This window comes from Lipotes vexillifer, unplaced genomic scaffold, assembly GCF_000442215.2.
Source record: "Lipotes vexillifer unplaced genomic scaffold, Lipotes_vexillifer_v1.1 scaffold100, whole genome shotgun sequence".
Lineage (NCBI taxonomy): Eukaryota > Metazoa > Chordata > Mammalia > Artiodactyla > Lipotidae > Lipotes > Lipotes vexillifer.
The window spans coordinates 1,787,775-1,806,790 of NW_006774075.1; the positions used below are offsets into that span (position 1 = coordinate 1,787,775).

Below are 19,016 nucleotides of genomic sequence, written 5' to 3' on the forward strand. Positions count from 1 at the left end.
TGACAGCGGCAGCTGACACATCACCTCCCTCGGCTGAACCATCCCCGAAGCTCTGGGAAGCCTCTTCCTAAAGCCCAGGCAAGGACAGGACCGCCCCCTCAGCTGTAGAGGGTGGGGGCCTTTAAAACACACTTTCACGTACATCATCTCACTTTATCCTCATCTTAGATGAGAGACACAAGGCAGGTATTGTTATCTTCATTGTACAAAGTCCAGAGAAACTGAGGTCTGGACAAGTAAGGTGATTTGCCCAAGACCGTGTAGCTATGTAGTGGTGGAGCTTGATGACTTACATAACCCACTGCTGCCTGAGAAAGGAAGCTGCCCGGGACACCCAGAAGCTGCCCAGGATACCAGGCACCTGCCAGGCCATGTGGACACTCACTCCCAGCTCCTTCACAGCCATGGTCAGCCCGGGGAGACGTTGGAAGTGGGGCACGCTGGCAGGTGAGTAGGGCTGGCTTCAAAGAGAATGTTGAAAATGGCGAGGTGAACTGTTTTTCCCTCCTTGTTTCCTTCTCTTCATTCCTCCCCTCCTTCCCTTCCTTTCTTCCACAAGTGCCTGCCAAGGATCATGTGCCAGGCACTGTGCTAGACATTGGTGACCACCCACCCCTCTGAAGGTCCCTCATCCTCAGGAACCCCAGTTGCCATACCTGCTCACAAAGCCCCACACTGGCTTCCCAACTGAAATATACCTTCCACTTCCCCATCTCTTGAGACCCACAAGAGGTAGGAAACCCAGGTGGAGGCTATGACATTTGAGCTGAGCTGTAAAGTGTGAGTAGGAGATCATCTTTGGACATAAGCAAAGGCTTAGAGATGTCTCAGGGTATGGAATGATCTGGTAACAGGAATTCTATAGAGCGTGAGGGAGGTGGTAGCATAAGGGATACAGAGGAGTTACTGAAGATGAGGAGAGAGCAGGCCCTTGGAGGCCACCTGAGGAATGGCTTTCACTCTGCGGGCCCTGGAAAGCCATCGGGGGCTTTAGGTAAAGGAGCGGTAAATCATTTCAGCGCTTGGAATGACAACTCAAGTAACTGCAGGGAATAAAGAAGATCTTAGAGGGTCTTTATGCAGATATTCTGGGAAGAGTGGATGAGAACCTGGGCCATGGTGGGATAATAGGAAAGGTGACACAGAGCCCTTATTAAGGACTTGTACCAAAGCAGAAAATATGGGTCTTTGTAGATAATTAGATGGGTGTGGGGTAAGTTGGGAAGAAGAATCAAGGCAGATTCCATAGTGATGTCATTCATTGATATGGGATAGCAGAAGGGAAGAGAGATGGGAAGGGCTGAAGGGAGAGGGAGGGTAAATTCAGTTCAGGGCACGCGGAGTGCGAGGTGCCTGGGGGACACATCCAGCAGCCCTGCGGAGGGATGCAAAGCCCAGTGTGTAGGGGGAGAACAGTGGAGCGTCAGAGGCTGCGCAGCCAGGTGTCAAGTAGGTAGAGGACTGAGGAAAGACCGCCGTATGTGGCAAGTAGGAGGCTGGTCTTGGGTGGCCCTGGCAAGAGCATTTTCAGGAGTAAACATGGGGTGGAAGGCAGGCTCAGGCAGGTTGAGAGTGGATGAGGACAAGGGCACAGAGGGACAGGTGCAGGTACAGGGGGCCTCCTGGGTCCCGCTCAGCCCTCATCCCCAGGCAACTTCTCCCTGTTCAAAGCGTACAGTCATGCCCTTTGAGTTGCCTCTAGAATGAAGGCCACTCAGGACCCCAGCACTCTCTAGACAGCTAACCGGGCATTCAAGGTCAGCCTAACAATCATCAGCTGATGCCCCACTGTGTGTCTCCAATCACGGAAACACATCTGGGATTTCCCAAACAAGCCCTGTATTTTGCCATCTCTGCACTTTTGCTATCTCCATTCCTTCTGCCTAGAACACCTTTCCTTTACATTTCCACTTGCAGAAATCCTGCCTAACCTTCCTGGCCCAAGTGCTACCCTCATCAAGAACCTTCCTCAATCCCCCAATCCAAAGGAACTCCCCTGCAAAGCACAAGGCTATGCACACAACATAGTTGTGTGCAACACAACACAACACAACATAGTTGACCTTCTTTGCTATCCACCTGTCTCACTGAAATACCTCCGGGCTGTGCTTCATTCTTCTTTCATGCCAACCGACCAACCTATCACAGTGATGGATCCATCCTGACATCACTGACCCCCCCACCTGTGTGTCTGTCACTAATAAACTATAGGTGGGCAGGCACGTCCAAGATTCTCTTCCCATAAATGAGAATGTGAAATCAAATGGGCCAGAACTAGGTCATCTGGGGGATGTTCTCTCAGTATCCTCACTCAGGTCCTGCACCTCTTGAGTCATAGCACGAAGCCTCATCATTCTAGAACTCCTGTCTCCTACCCCAACACAGGTGGTCATGGTCCCTCCTCTTAGGAGCTCACTAATTTGTGTAGGAGTTAAGATGATCCACACACAGAGAAGGTCCTTTCCTTTCTCAGGGAGCATGTAAATTCTACATGAGTGGTTTGTAAGCTACACCACATAAGGCAACAGGATGAAGAGCTCACTTCAAGCTTGGGTGGTCATGGATGATTTTATGAAGGATGTTGGTGTCTATTCCATCTTGAAGGACTGGTAAAGGCTGTGGTCAGGGAAGAAGTGGAAGGCCCACCCAGATGAGGTCAGGATAATAAAGTAGAAGCCAGAATGCAGAACAGATCAGTTTGGCTGGAACAACCAATTTATGAGGGAAAATGAGGCATAAGGCTAGAAAGATAGGCCAGCTTGGGGCAGGCCCTGAATACCGAGTAATGGGGAGCCACTGAAGGCTTCTGAGTAAGAGGTCCTGGTGAAGAATCTTTTTTAAGGTAGTTTAATAGGCTAGTCGTATAGAAGGTATATTGGCTTGAAGAAGATATGATATTTTGAACAAACTTAAGATGTTCATTACAATAAAAATACCATAAGGTAATGGAAACAGAGTAGCCCAGAAGAAGTGAAATGAAAATGAGAAGACTTCAAAATAAAAAATCTGCCAAAGGTTTGTGTTCCTTGGGGACCAGGTGTCCCCTACCACTGGTGCCCTTTTACCTGAAGGACCAGAAAGAGATGCAGACTCTCAGCTAAGCAAAGTCCTCTGCCAGGAGGTACCCAAAGCCCCCCTATGGTTTTATTGGTGGAAAACCAGGCAGTGGGTAAGAAACGTTGCTCACTCTGGTCATTTTCATTCAGGGACTAGCCAAAGTCCTCTTCTTATCTTCAGCCAATGTATTTTATTCAATGTGAAAGTCACTAAATTAATTTTTTTTAACATGATAATTGTCAATTTTAGAAGCACATATGCGAATTTCCCTGCACAGGAGAGAACATGAATCCCATTACTTAAAAATAGCAGTTGTGCTCACTTTCCCCCACATGCTAATTTTAATAAACTTACTCTAAAATTAGCCTGCCACTATGAGGATAGCTGCTCATCAAAAATGTTCCCAGGAAGCACTAAGCTCTCCTCGCAAGAGTTCAAGCACTCCTAGGAAACTCTGAACAGTGCAGAGCTCTAAGCAGAACTTGTCCTCTTCTCACCAGACTCAGTCACCCCCCAACCCTCCGTCAGACCCATCACCACCACTCTCCAGCCACACTTCGAGGGTCATCTTGGACTCATGCTATTGCATCTTCCTGATCCAATTGGCTATGAAATCCTGTATGGGTCTTCCTTTAAAATCTGTCTCATAGCCATCCCTTTTTCTCTCTCTCCACTGATGCCATAACTCCTTATCGCTTCATTTATTCAAATATTCAAGCATTCACATATTATACACTCACTGAGTACCTACAAAGGGCAAGGTACAGTGTGAAGTGTTAAGGTCACAAATTAATATCATGCGGTCCCTACCCTCAAGGAGTTCAAGATCTTTTGGGCCCAGTGGAGAGAGAGACAAGTCAAGGGTTTATCAAAGAACCATATGATAAGTGGTATGACCTAGGTGCAATAGAGGTAATTGGGAATATTGATGGTGACAGAGAAGACTAGATTACTGGTAGCTCATCTTCACTTGTCTTCCCCTGACTCCTGGGAGAGCTACCAAATTTGTCTTTATATTCCCGCTGCCTGGCACAGTGCCTTGTGAATGACAAAGGCTCGGTGATTACTGAGTTCAGTGGAAATGAATCTTTCCCAAGTATTTTCATCAACTTACACTCCAGCTAAAAAAGCTTTCAGAGGCTATTACCAGCTACATTAGAGTACACCCTTCTGTCTTGCTTTTGAAGTTGTTCACCATCTGGTCTACCCTGGCTATCCAACCTCCATTTCTGCTATACCTCAACCCACTAGTTTCAGGCTTTATCTGGAGCATTTCCTCAAAGGCCAACCACCAGTCCAGTGCTCAGGCCTGCTTCCTGTCACCACCGCCATGCCCTCTTCAGCCAAAGCGGAGGGACCCAGTTCAAGTTCTACTTCTGCTAAGAAGCTTTTCCCCACTTCTTCAGCTTCACCAACTGGCTACATATGTATCTAAGATATATTGTTCATTATTTTGCACTGTTTTTTCATTTAATATTATGAATGTGAATAATGCTTTGAAATATTAAATGGTACTCTATTTACCCTGCCTCAAATTTCTATAACTGCTACCCTGTTTCTCTCCACATATCTCTCCCTTTTATTTTTTATTTACTTATATTTAAAAAAAATAAATTTGCTTATTTTACTTTTGGCTGCATTGGGCCTTCATTGCTGCACGCGGGCTTTCTCTAGTTGCAGAGAGAGGGGGCTACCCTTCATTGCGGTGTGCAGGCTTCTCATTGCAGTGGCTTCTCTCGTTGCAGAGCACAGGCTCTAGGCACACGGGCTTCAGTAGTTGTGGCACGCAGACTCAGCAGTTGTGGCTCATGGGCTCTAGAGCGCAGGCTCAGTAGTTGTGGTGCACAGGCTTAGTTGCTCCATGGCACATGGGATCTTCCCGGACCAGGGCTGGAACCTGTGTCCCCTGCATTAGCGGGTGGATTCTTAACCATTGCTCCACCAGGGAAGCCCCTCTCTCCCTTTTAAAAGCCAGACATTTTTTCCTTCTCCAAGGAAGAGAGCGCTAAGCAGAACACTGGTAGCAAAGTGACTGGCTTTTCAGTTTTGAAGGCCTTGTCCTTCACCAGAAGATACCAGAGCAAAGAAGAGTCTCCCCATAACTCCCTCCCCCATGACTCTCCAAAAGACTAGAAAAGATCTCCAAATTTGAGGAAAAGGCAGACAGATTGCAAGGAAAGAGAGCCTGGTTATCACTGAATGTCTAAGAATGAACACTTATCAGCCCAGTGTCAGGAGAGTGGAGTAAGGACAGTGGGACTTAGATGTAGGGGCCGTGGCTAGTTGTGACGGAAACCTGATGAGCTGGGGAATCAGAGAGGTAAAGAGTAAAGCTCTCTATAGCGATGACTGTCTTCAATACCCATTCCGCCCCTTTTTAAAGACTTAAGTTTACTGAGGTATAATTTACATAGGGAAAAAAAATCACCCTTTTGAGGTGTACAGATCTATGGATTTTCACAAACTTATATAATCATGTAGCCATGAACTCAGTCAAGGCATAGATTATGTCCATCACTCTAAAAAGCTCCCTCGTATTCCCCTGCAGTCAATCTGTTCACTCACTCCAGGCTCTGGCAACCACTGATTGGTTTTTCTGTCCTTTTTGTTGTGCCTTTTCAAGAATTTCATGTAAGTGGAATCTTACAGTCGGTGCATTTGAGTCTCTCTGCCTTCTTTCACTTGACATGTTTTTGCATGCATCAGTAGTCTGTTGCATCTTAATGCTAAGCAGGATTCTATGATGTGGATGTAGCAATTTATCCACTTGCCAGTTAGTGGACACTGTTGTGTTTCCAGTTTTCAGCAATTATAAATAAAACTGCCATAAACATTCACATACAGGATTTTGTGTGGACACGTATCTTCATTTCTCTTGGGTCAACACCTATGAGTAGGATTGCTGGGCTGTTGGGTTTAGTGTAGGTTTGACTTTATGAGAACTTGTAAAACTGTTTTCAAAAGTGGTTGTATCACTTTATATTCCCTTAGCAACGTAGGAGACTTCCAGTCACTCTGCATCCTTATCAGCACTTGGTTTTCCCATTTTTTATTTCTGTGTCTCTTTTTCCATTCTAACAGATGTGTTGTGGCATCTTATTGTGGCTTTAACTTACATTTTCCTGATGGCTGATGATGCTGAGTATCTGTTCATGTGCTTATTTACCATCTGAACCTTTTCTTTAGTGCAGTGTCTATTTAACTCTTTTGCCCATTTTTAAAATTAGATTGTTTTCTTACTATTGTGTTATGAGAGTTCTCTGTATATTCTGGATATAAGATATGTGTTCTGCACAAAATTTCTCATCTGTGGTTTGTCTTTTCATTTTTTTTTTAACAGAGTCTTTCAAAGAGCAGACATTTTTTATTTTGATAAAGTCCAATTTATCCTTTTTTTCCTTTTATAAGTTTGTGTTTTTCCTGTCCTGTATACCTTTCTAACTTTGTAATAGAACCCTCCCAAATTTAAGTTGGGCATACCCAGCTTAAGATGACATCTCCTAGCCTCCCTTGCAGCTACATGTGGCCATGTGACTACACTCAGACAAATGGGATGTGAGAAGTGATACGTATAGCTCTCTAGTCATCCCTAATTAAAGAAAAGCCCTTTGCCCTGGACTTCCCCTTACGCTCTTTCCCCTTTCCATGGGCTGGGACGAAACACGGCAACAACCTAGCTTTAACTGTACAGTTGAGGACCATCCCCTAAGAAACAGTAGAGAAACAAGATGGGAGAAACCTGGGTTCTTAAATGACTCATGGAGCAGGGCTGCTCTCCCAGCCTGGACCACCACACTATGACACGAAAGAGACCTAAATATCTCCCTCACTGAAAACAATATATTTTGGGAGTAGGTATCTTTGTTAAGTGGCTTAGACTTTACCCTAACAAATATACCCTTCTTTCTTAGGAAGTAAAAAATAATCCCCAATTCCCTGGACCCAGCCTGGTGTGGTGTGGTGTGTCTATGCGGAAAATTGCACCATGGTTTCTCAAAGTTTCCCTCAGCTCAGGAGTGATTCAGAGACAGCAGAACACGACCGAATTCCCCCACCTTGGGCAAGGGAGCAAAGCCCCCCATGCCCAGAGCAGTGGAGTAGCAGTATATCACCTTGTTCTTCATTCACCCAAAGTAGCATGGGTCTGGTACAGACACCAAAGGGCCAGAAGAGGGGAACAAGTGCAGACACAACAGTGACTGACAGTGACCAATGACCAGATGCTAGACTGAAATGAGGAGAGTGTGGCTAAACAAAAATAGCCCAGATCAGTTGTGTGCCCCCTACCCCATCAGCCCTGCCAATGGCTGAATCCTACTTACCACCCCTAGAACTCAAATACAAGTTCAGGCAGAGGCGTGATTCCAATCCCGATTATGTTCCCCGCTCCCAGCCTTACAATGGGAGTTTGTAATCAAAATTAAGGTGTTATAGCAAAATTAAGTTTTCAGTTCGTGAACACCTGAGTTTGTGCCCTGAGCTCCACCCTCACTGTACTAATGTTTGCTGAACATTTACTGCTTGCCAGGCAGACAGCAAAACACTAACGAGCATGATTTCACTGGATCCTCACAATTAGAGCACCTATGAGTAGGTGCTTTATGATTCTGTTTAAAGATGAGAAAAATGAGGCTCAGAGGAGTTGCATGGCACGGTGATTCTCTCAACACCCATTCCCCTTCTTCTGACAATTGTTCCCACGCCCCTGACCCACTCGCAGTCCATGTGGCCTGGGGAGGGCCCCGTGCACAACTGCAGGCCTGAGACAGGTCACTGTGCTCCTGAGTAACTTCTTCCAGGGCAGGTGAGGGATCTAAGTGGGTGCAAAGGGAGTGATTCCTGGGATTCTATGGGATCTCCTGCAAAAGAGTTTCTGTCTTCCCCTCTGGACTGGAGCTTGAGAGGGTGGGAGGCTGAGACTGAAGTCAGGCCCCAAGCAGAGCCTAAGATGGAGAGAAAGCATCTGTTTGAGCACTGAATCCAGCTGTGCCCCACACCACCCCTATCTTGGAATGATTAGTCACGGCAGCTGTGTTAAGTTTGCTAGAGGCTGCTGTAACAAACTGCATAAACTGGGTGGCTTGAAACAATAGAAATTAATTTCTGATAGTCCTGGAGGTCAGAGGCTCAGAATCAAAGTGTCGATAGGGCCAGGATCCCTAATAAGACTCTAGGGGAAGACCCTTCCTTGCCTCCTCCTAGCTTCTGGTAGCTGCCAGCAATCTTTGGCTTTCCTTGGCTTGTGGTAGCATAACTCCAATCTCTGCCTCTGTCGTCACCCGGCCTTCTTTCCTCTGTGTCTTCACATCGTCTTCCCTTTGTGCACCTCTGCATCCAAATTTCCCTCTTCTTATAAGGACACTGGTCATTGGATTAGGAACCCACTCAAATGACCTCATCTTGAGAACATCTGCAAGATCCTGTTTCCAAATAGGGTCCCATTCACAGGTATTGCGGGGAGGACGTTAGGACTTGAACATACCTTTTCGGGGACACAATTCAACCCACAATATCAGCTGATAAATTCCCTTTGAGCTGAACCTGCTTGGGTTGGGTTTTGCACCAAGAAGTAGACCCAAGACTTACTCTCAGTTCTCAGTCAACAAACAAGACCCAAAGCTGCGCCCTTATCCACAGGCTCAGACTGCAAGCCTGTTCAGCTTCCCTCCCCAAATGTCAGCGGCTCTACTTTGGGCAGAGGCCCAGGCTTAACCATCTTCTATATCTGCCTCCTAGTCACTGCATACAGCATGCTCACGGAATACAGGACTGATTGCTATCTAATTAATTCACCAAAATTCAAATAGTGAAACTGAATTAGTCATCGCTTATCATAGGGCAGTAGGCTGAGAGATGACCAGGATTTTTATCTTAGAAATAAAGCTATGGATTGTCTGCACGACTGCATTGCAAGATTTCCCCCAGATTTGAAAGATCACCTCAGGTGGTGATGAGAAGAATGCTTCCCCCTCCCCAGACTTTTAATTTCCAGAATAGAACAGAAGCCACACTCCTTTTACATGCATGGCCGTGTTTACTTCAGGACCTGAGAGAAGGCTGTAATTTCAGCTTGTTATGCTAAAAATATGAAAAGAAAACTGATCTCTATAGGATCATTTAAATGAAAACTGCTTCCCAGAGGCAAGCCGAAGAAGCAAACTGACTGAAAGAGAGCACAGGTCTCTGGGCAGGAAGGGCCATGGAGTGTGGACCCAGGGTGGGAGGTAAAACCGGGGACTTCTGTAGAAACAGACTGGGGCCCATTTGACCCAGGTCACATGTGTAGTGATGCCATCCCCAGTTCCTTCCACTGGCTTCCAAAGTCACTTTCAAACGCCACTAGCGACGGACCATTCTCTTCCTTGAATCCTACTTGCCTAGGGCCAACACGATTTCTCCACGCCCACGGAAGCCCAGGCAGCTGAATGGCAGTGTGCAGGGGAATCCCCTGGTGAGCTCCCTTTGCAACAAAAGCAGATTTGGGGCTACACCCCTAGGCACTTTCATGAAGTAAGGGAATTCGTTTCCTGTGGTTGCCACAGCAAATCACTACAAACTGGGTGGCTTATAACACAGAAATGTATTCTCTCACAGTTGTGGAGGCCAGAAGTCCAAAATCAAGGTGTCAGCAGGATTGGTTCCTCCCGGAGGCTCTGAGGGAGAATCTATTCCAAGCCTCTCCCAGCTTCTGGTGGCTGCTGGCAGCCCTTGGCAGCCCTTGGCTGTCGCTGCCCATCTCCAGTTTCTGCCTCTTCATGTGGACTTCCTCTCTGTGTGTCTCTGCTTCCCCATAGCCTTCTCCCTTGTATCTCTGTGTCTCAAATCTATCTCTACTTTCTCATAAGAACACTAATCATTAGATTTAGGGCCCATCCTAAATCCAGGATGATCTCATTTTGAGTTCCTTAGCTTGATTATATCTGCAAAGACCCTGTTTCCAAATAAGGGCTTATTATAGCTACTGGGACGTTAGGACTTAGATGTATCCATGGGCGGAAGAACACAATTCAGTGCACTACTGTAGATTTGGGGAGAGACCCAGAAACTTGTATTTTTTCCCCCATATGCCAAGTGACTCTTTGTACTCTTTGCTCCCAAAATGACTCTGATGATCTGTAAATTGTCCTCTGAGCAACAATGATCCAGTTGCTGAGGATTCAAAGATGAATAAGACATAGACCCCTCCTTTGAGAATCTGCTGTCTAGGGGAAGATACACACAGATGAACTGGTGATTAAGATACAAAGTGTGGGGCTTCCCTGGTGGCGCAGTGGTTGAGTCCACCTGACGACGCAGGGGACACGGGCTTGTGCCCCGGTCCGGGAAGATCCCACATGCCGCTGAGCGGCTGGGCCCGTGAGCCACAGCCGCTGAGCCTGCGCGTCTGGAGCCTGTGCTCCGCAACGGGAGAGGCCACAACAGTGGGAGGCCCGCGTACCGCAAAAAAAAAAAAAAAAAAAAAAAAAAGATACAAAGTGTGGCCTAATGATCCCAAGCTCTGGAGTCAGGCACCAGGGTTCAAGTTCTGCCCCCTCCAGATGTGAGGCTCTGAGTGAGTTCCTTAGCATGTTTGGGCCACAGTTTCCTTATCTGTAAAATAAAAAATAATTCCTACCTTATACCATTGTGAGCATGAGGCTGTGTAAATGTTAAATATGAAGGATGGACTTGAGGAATGGCCGTTAGCGCTTATGAAGGTGGGAAGCGCCTTGCATTCATTTTCACGTCCCACAGCCCCGAGCTGTGTGCCCTCTGCGTCCTAAGCTTTAATGAATGTCTGAAGGCAAGACAGCATTACTCTGGAGATACAGAGCTGGGATAGGCAGGACAACTACGGAAAGACCCATATCCGGATCTTGACTTACTCTACAAGCATTTTTTGAGCACCTGCTGTGTATGGAGCTCAGCGTGTAGGCACCTGGGACAAAGCCAAATAAAATACACAGCCTAGTGGGGAGACCATTAGACTGCAATACTGTGTGGTCAGGGCAAGACAGAGGCACCCTGGGTCCAGGGACAGCCATGCCAATAAGAACTTCCTTCTTTGGTTTCCCATCCTTCCCAGTCTACCCTTTAGGATTCTCTTAGTGTTTATGGTGTGACTCTCCTTCCACACTATACCATATGCTTCAGGAGTTCTTTGAGGGCAGAAGGGGTCGTCTGTCTTCTTGGCCATTGTATCCCAAATACCGAGCAATGTACCTGACTCCTAATAGGCATTCGACAAGTATTTGCTGGAGTAGTGAACATTCTGCTATGTCAGAGCCCAGCACTGGACTTCCCTGAAGAACCACCTCCAGCCTCCTTGATCACTGGGTATGATTCTTGACGAGCCAAGAGAAAAGATCCCCAGAGGATCTGTCCCTTAACATAAAGCCTGACAGAGGAGATGGGGGGGGGGGGACAGGCTGCATGACAACATATCATAATACTGTCCAGTTATTACATACAGATCAAGAGGGAACAAACTAAACTCGGGGAGAAGCTATGACAGTCCATTCCTCTTCAGAAATACAATGCTTTGCATACACTGGACATTAAGTACTATTATCAGACTGACCTGGAGGCCCAGGAAATGGTGAAAGGAGAAAGACGGTACAACGTTTCCCTTCCAGCACCCAACGTGGGAAGGAAGCCAGCAAACCATTACACCCTGCACTGTGCGTATAGAAGTAAGAAAACGGAGGCCCAAGCTGGCCTTGGGGACGGGGATGGGGATGGTTCTCAGGAGGGAGAGAATGGAGAATTTCCGGGCGTGGTCGGCACAGCTGGGTAAGTGGCTAACGCCATCACAAATGGTGGTAAGTCAGGACGAACAACATACCTGTGAGAGGGAGACACCAGCACCCTCTCTCACCTGGAGAAGTCAGGCAGCCCCTCCCAGGCCAAACCATTCTTAGGGTGGGCTGAAGAGGGAATAGCATAGGAGTCCAAAAGCCGACCCCAGGGGTGTTTCTGACAAAATCTTTGGGCCGGGGAGCGGCGGGGGGGAGGCACGGTATTCTCTGCTTCCACAGATCGAATGACTTCTGCACCAGTGTTTCACTCCTTTGATAAACGGCGCGCCACCTTACACACAGAAGGCCCACGGTAAACGTGTTGACTTAATTGAATAACTGAATGAACGAAGGCTACTGAGGACCCTATGGAACTCCCCTCCCCCCCAAACCTCCGCTGCAGGTGATTCCACCTGGCCCGGCTGCGGCCCCAGGACCCGTATTTCCCCCTGGCACCACCTTTCCGCTTCAGTACTGGGCGTCCAATCGCTTGGCTCCAAAACAGCGGCAACCGAGAAGGCAGGTGGGGCTTGGCTCCCACTCCCGGATCCCCGCGCTCCTCTCGCCAATCCAGTGCCCAGCCCTGCCCGGAGGGAAGGCCCCTCCCCAAAGGCTGGCACCAGCTGGCCTGAAAGAAAGTGGCGCCCGGGCAGACCGCAAAGGGCGGGAGGAACGACGCACCTGGCGGGGCGCGTGAGAGCAGCCAGCCGAGGCCGCGGGGTGCGCGTCCCCCGCGAGTCCGCGCCCGGCTCGGCCTCCCGGGGGGCGTGGGCTCGGGGCTGGGGACCGCTCGGCCCGGCCCATCCCGCCCGGCCGGCGCCTCGGCCTCACCTCGCTCACCAGCCCCTGCCAGTCGCTCTCGGTCCGGTCGCCGTTCATGGCCTCCTCCTCCAGGCACGGGCCGGCCTCATGGACGCCACCCTCCTCCTCTGCGGCCTCCTCCTCCCGCCGCGCCGCCGCCGTCGCCTCCTCCACCCGGGCCCCGCGCGGCCCCGAGAGGGCCCGGCGCCTCCGAGCCGCCGCGCCGCCGCCTCCTGCGGCCGCCCGCGCTGTTGACTCAACGTCAGCCTCCGCGGGAGGAAGGGGAGGAGGAGCCGCGGTCGGTGCCGGGCCGCAGCCGCCGCCGAGCCGGCCTAGGACCGCGCCACGAAGCCCCCGGGCCCCGCTCAGCCCCCGGACCCCGCGCTCGTGGCGGCCGAGGTCCTGACCGCAGGATTACTGCTCTCCCGGCGGGAGGCGGCTCGGCGTCCCCCAAAGTAAATCCCCAAATCCAGCCATTCCCTGACCACTATCATGGCTCTCACCATTAGAATGTAAGCCCCACCTGGGCAGAGGGTTGCTTCCCTCTCGGATGAATGTTGGGTACAGGGCCTGGCACACAGTAGGTGCCCTACAAATATTTGTTGAACCTGTGGATGAATGAACCACATGTTCTTACATATTTAACATGTTTTTTTAAGCTACTAATGTTTATTTCTGTTTCTTAAATTATCAGCTGTCATAAATAAAAACGAAAATAAAACGGTAATGAATTCTAAATAGGACTGAAAGCTCTGAGTGTGATGCTTAACATGGGTCAAGAGAGGTGTTGAAGACATATTAGCATCAAACTGAGACTTTCTCCTAAGAGGAAGGGCTAAAAGGGAATTACATTACAGAGGACGGGGGAATCTTCACACATGAGTCAATATTATTCAAGGTGGTTTTCCCCAGCCACCTAAAATCCTGTCCTGAACCACTACCAGTAGTGAGCTTTCCATACTTGCAGAAGCGCTGCCTGCAGAGATGAGCATGTAGGTTGAGAAGTTGTGAACCCATTTTAGTTGTGGACACATCACGACCAACATCTATTTGTTTTAGTCCCTGTTGATCCTGAATCGATCCTGCAGGATGGATGTTACCTCCATTTATCAGAAAAGGTGGAGAAACAGAGACTCAACTAGGACTCCTAGCTCCCAGAGACACTTCCCAGCCTCTTGGAAACCTGAAAATGAAATATTACCCCTGGGAGTTGGAAATGTTGCATTCTATTGTTGGCCTTGTTTTATTGGCTGTTTGCAAAATGGTGTCGATAATTCCCACATCGCACCCACTGTCTTTGACTTTAGGCTCAGCCATGTGACTTGCTCTGGCTAACGTGATGTTTGCAAGTGTGCTACACAAGGAGGCTTGTAAAATACCTGTGCAGTAGGGCTTATTCTTGCTTACGCTCTTAGGAACCTCTGATCACCACCATAGAAACAAGCCCAGAAGAGCTTGCTGGATGATGAAGGACTCATGGCCAACAACCAGCCAACTACCACATGTGAGTGAGGCCACTGACCCCCAGCGGCCACAGATGCCTGCATTAGTCCAGCTGAGGTCAGCAGAAGAACTACCCAGCTGAGCCTTGCCTAATTTGCTGACCTACAGAGCACGTGCTAAATAAGCTGTTGTTGTTTTAAGCCCCTAAGTTTTGGGGTGGTTTACTACATAACAATAGATAACTGATATAAGTGGTGACACCACTAATGAGGAGCCTGGATGGCCTGAACTCTCTCTGGAAGCCCTGGCATCATGACCTGTTGGGTCCTCATCTAAAGAAGATTCTACAGCAGATTCTGGCAGACCAGGGGCTACAGGAAGGAGCCAGTCTAGTAGGTAGCACTTTTATTCAGTGCCTGTTGTGTACAAATCCTGTACTCATCCTGAACACATTCAATAGCATTGCAGACCACGGTCCCTGTCCTAGAGGATTTGCAAGCCTTACCATTAAAGTTTTGCAAACAAGTGCTCTAGGGAACAAGAGAAAAAGAAGGGGCTAGAATACAGCTAATGCTTCTGGTATTCTGACCAGCTGGGCCACCTAATCCATTCTTTGTAATCCAAGAGGGTGGAAAGAAGGTCATCCCTGAGTTGAATGTCTAGGGTTAACTCAGCACCAAACACTTGTTCCTAACAGCCTGATAGATGTCTCATGCTAAGAAGAAAGGTACTGTCTGCCAATATATTACCCTCTGGCAAACCATCTGGTTTCATTCCAACCTGTCAATGAGATAGACTTTAGGAAGAGTGGGCATAACTTGGTCCATCTGCCTTCCACTGCCTCGAGGTCTGCGCCTTGCTCTCGGCTGGCATTCAGGCGGGAAAGCAGCCCGCCCCTTCTAGTTACTATGTTTAGCTGAGGCTTTCAGTACTGCTGTGGCTTTGGAGCCTTCACTGGTATTTCAGGCAGCAGGACAATCAGCAAGCTGTTGGGAGCCAAGGAATCTTCACGAGAGGGATCATGTACCTTTACGACAACTCTCTGGGCGACTTTTTGTGCCTACTTGCTTTCCTTCTCTGAAGTAAGTCAGCCAGTTATTAAGGTGTTTAAAAATAAAACTGGGGAGGAAAATCAAAGAGCGGCAAGCCTCTACCCTCCCCAGTATGTGGAGAAACTTTCAACTCAGTTGAAAGGGCATCTCCAGTTGCCTGGGTTTCCCTCAGAGGTTTCATGCCCCAAGTGCCAGCTCGAACCTGCTTAGCTTGTGAGATGTGATGAAATCACAAACCAAGGCAATGTAGCTGTGAGCGATTCTTTTTTATCTCTTTTCATTTATGTAGCCTGACATTGAGTAATAATAATAATTAAACGCAGTTTAAGCTTTCAGGCACCTATACCAGAAGGCCTCTAGACACCTCAGCAACAGCAACCCAGGCTGACAGAAACGAAGCTAATAATATTGTGGTTTACATTTTTCAAAGGAAAAAATAAAACTGCTGATCAACTGTCCTCACCTTTGATAAAAGCAGTACATTCAATGTTCCATCCCGCAGTCCATTTGCATGGGACCAGTTTAAAACCAGGGGCCCCGGTCTTAAATTTGCTACCCTGGCACTAACTGTTGAAACATTGTTTTCAGCCTCTATTTTCACATCCCTTTAACTCTCTGACAAATCTCTAGGGACCCAATTTTTCTTATGTATATATTCAGAGCCCTAGGGCCAATTTTATCAATATTTATTTATTTATTTGCACGTGTAGTTAGAAGAAAGTGCTTAGGTGCTTTTGAGCGATGCTTTAAACTTTCAAAAGTTTGGGTGGGTTTTAGATATGGAAACTCCAAAAGAGCTTCATCTAAGAAATTGAACTAGCAGATACTGATGAAAACAAAACAAAACAAATCTCTGGAGACACTGGGAAAGAAAGGATGGCTTGAAGTTATTGTTAGAAACGTAGCCTCTCCTTATGGGTTCTCTATCGACTTGCAAGGTAACTTTGGCTAAGTGTCAGCAGCCCCAGACACACGGGAAAGCCCTAAAGCTTTTGACACAACTTCTCCAGGCAGCATTTTCAGTTCAAATTCTGGCCGCCCAAGCCAGAATGTCAGCATTCTCATTAAAGGAAACTGAGCAAATCTCCAGTAGAGATTTTTGGCTCAGCTTTTCTCTGAACTGTACAATTGGGGCAATATTTATGGCCGCTCATTTCTCCAGTCACTTTTCTCCTGCCTGAATTAGGAAACCCAGTCTGATGAGCCTGGGAAGAAAATGATTCTTAATGACTGTGGTTTATAGTGGTATGTGTGTGTGTGTGTGTGTGTGTGTTTGTGTGTTTAATGTATATATTAATTAGCTCTCTATGAGCCAAGATCCTCAATTCTTTCTCTTGTCAAGGGAGGGCCGTTTTGATAGGTCCTGCCAGGAGTCTCCATGACCCGGTTGCTAAATGGCTTCCTTTGTTCGTGACTTTAACCCAGGGCAGGGAACTGCAGGTCCCAGTGTGCACTGCAGTCAGGCCTCCTGCAGAGCCCTGAGACCCAAGGTCCTCTGGGCCACTGGCCTCAATTCTGTAAAAGATAAGCCTCTTCCCTTCCCTTCTTTTCCCCTACCTGGGGATACTCTGCAAAGGGCCTCATCCATCATTTCCCTACCAGGGCCCGCAGCCAGACACCAGACAGACAGACAGACAGCGGATTCTGGCTGAGTTCCTGACTCAGCGCATTCTCTGTCTCTTTGCCCCCTGAACTCCTGGCCCGTCTCTGTGCCGCCACCAAGCCCTCCCTGCCCAGCAGCAAACAATCAGTTGCATGCTAGTCCTCTCCACCCTGCCCCCCAGCCCAGCTAGCTGCCAATCAGCCAGGCAGCAGCGGGTGGAAGGAAGTTCCACTCCCCGCTGAATCTCTTCTGAGGTGCTCAAAATGACTGAGTGGGGCTGGTGATGGCCTGTGGACCCACAATTGCCATCCCCGGAAGGGGCGAATCGTGATTGACTGGCGCGTTGAGGGCAGGAGGCTGGGGACCGGCGGAGGCAGACGGGCAGCTTTTTTCTCTACCTGTGGAAGGGTCCCGATAAGGGGGAGGAAGATGTCAGGAGGAAAGGGCCCTGAGCTGGAGAAGAAATGGAAAAAAAGGAGAGACAGAGGGAGACGCAGGGCTTGCGCTCCAGATAAGAGGCCAAGAAATCAACTAGAGAAATCAGTTAGAGATGATCATACTAAGTGAAGTCAGTCAGAAAGAGAAAGACAAATACCATATGATATCACTGTTATGTGGAATCTAAAATATGGCACAAATGAACCTACCTACCAAGCAGAAAGAGACTCACAGACACAGAGAACAGATTTGTGGTTGCCAAGGGGGGTGGCGGAGGGATGGACTGGAGTTTGGGGTTAGTAGATGCAAACTATTGCATATAGAATGGATAGACAACAAGGTCCTGCTGTATAGCACCGGGAACTATATTCAATGTCCTGGGATGAGCCATAATGGAAAAGAATATAAAAAAGAATGTATATATGTATTTAAAAAATTAAAAAAAACCCACAAGAGAAGAGCGGAAAACCTTGGACACAGCAGTGGATGGGGGTAAATCCAGCCCTGGCCCATGGGGGGAGTGGAGTGAGCTGTAGCCCAAGAAAGCAGTTAAATGGAAAAGAGACAGGGAAAGTCAGTCTGCTCTCAGATTATTCAAATTTGTTGTACTTATTGATAATGAATTTCATTTCTTCTGCATGGGGGGCTATGACTCAGCACAAATTTGATGTAAATTTATGGAAATGGAAATGCAGAGAGCGGCTGCAGGCCCGTGCTGCTGGCGGGTTAGCAGCCCGGGCTTCACCCAGGCAGAGGTTACCACTCTCTGGACTTGGGGAGCTGAAAATAGAAACGTCTGACTTGGGGGCCACTGGCCTCTCCTACAGGACAAGAGAGGGACTGACCCTGTCGCTCTGCAAGGCTTAGTTAAAAAAAAAAAAAAAAAAAAGGCTAATGACTGTCTAAAAAAGTATCACCTACACTGTCTTCCTATCTGATTTTTGTCTTAGGGTGGGGGGAAGAATTTTTACCCAGTAGAGATGAGCAGGCTTATGTCAATGAAAGGGGAGGAAAACAAAGAAGAGAATTAACATTATCTAGGACCTACTGTGTGCACAGAGCTCGCTAGTGAAGTGACACAAGTGTTTTTCCTCCTGTACTGTGGAAGAATCAGGGGGCTGGGGTTAAAAAAAGAAAAGGAAAAAGAAAAAAAAGAAAGAAAGAAAACAATTTGCTAGAGAGGGTGAAAAGGTGGCATTCCATACAAATGGATGGAGCTGGTCAAATATTTATTGTCCATAGGCTGTCCTTCAGAACACTGGATGTTGATTTCTATCTTTTCCCCTCATACCAGGTCATGGCATTTGTCTAATGATGTGCCTCTCCCAGTTGGTAGCAGCCTCTCTGGCTTGGCCATGACCCTGACAGCCAAGAGAACTTTTCACAGCTTAGGAATAGCTTCTCTGAGCCAGACCTTGCGGTTGCAATGAGACAAGAAATTCAAGAGACCAAGATACAAAGCCAGACCAAATGGTTTTAGTGCCCCTTCATTCCCGTTAGAGATAAAGTTTACTGGCAGTGGTTCTTGCTTTCCACCAAAGCAGGGATTCCTTTCAATATCCAAACAGTTGTGAGGTCCCGAGCTGCTGTGCTCAGCTGGTCTGGGGGCAGGCAGAGGCGTTTGCCCACGGCCCACAGCCATGGTTTGTGGGTGTATTTGAGCAAATGTTTCCAAGGATGGCAGTGATCTGCTCACTTGTATTACATCCACGGGGTAGAAACTGTCAGCCCTTGGTGACACTGTTTATAATGCTTTGACCTCATTCAGTCACCAAAGGGCAAATTTCTCTTTGTTCTCTAACAGGAACACAACATGGCAAGTAAACATGATGTCTAAAGAGAGAC

General features: G+C 47.9%; 1 protein-coding gene across 1 annotated transcript in view; it reads right to left on the reverse strand.

Moving 5' to 3' along the window:
- Positions 1 to 12,722, reverse strand: part of CCDC149 (coiled-coil domain containing 149) — a 90,525-nt gene extending 77,803 nt beyond the window's left edge. Inside the window, 1 exon segment of the mRNA XM_007448799.1 lies at positions 12,666 to 12,722. Coding sequence (XP_007448861.1) covers positions 12,666 to 12,713 — 48 coding nt within the window. The 5' untranslated portion in view covers positions 12,714 to 12,722.
- Positions 12,723 to 19,016: the final 6,294 nt, after the last annotated feature.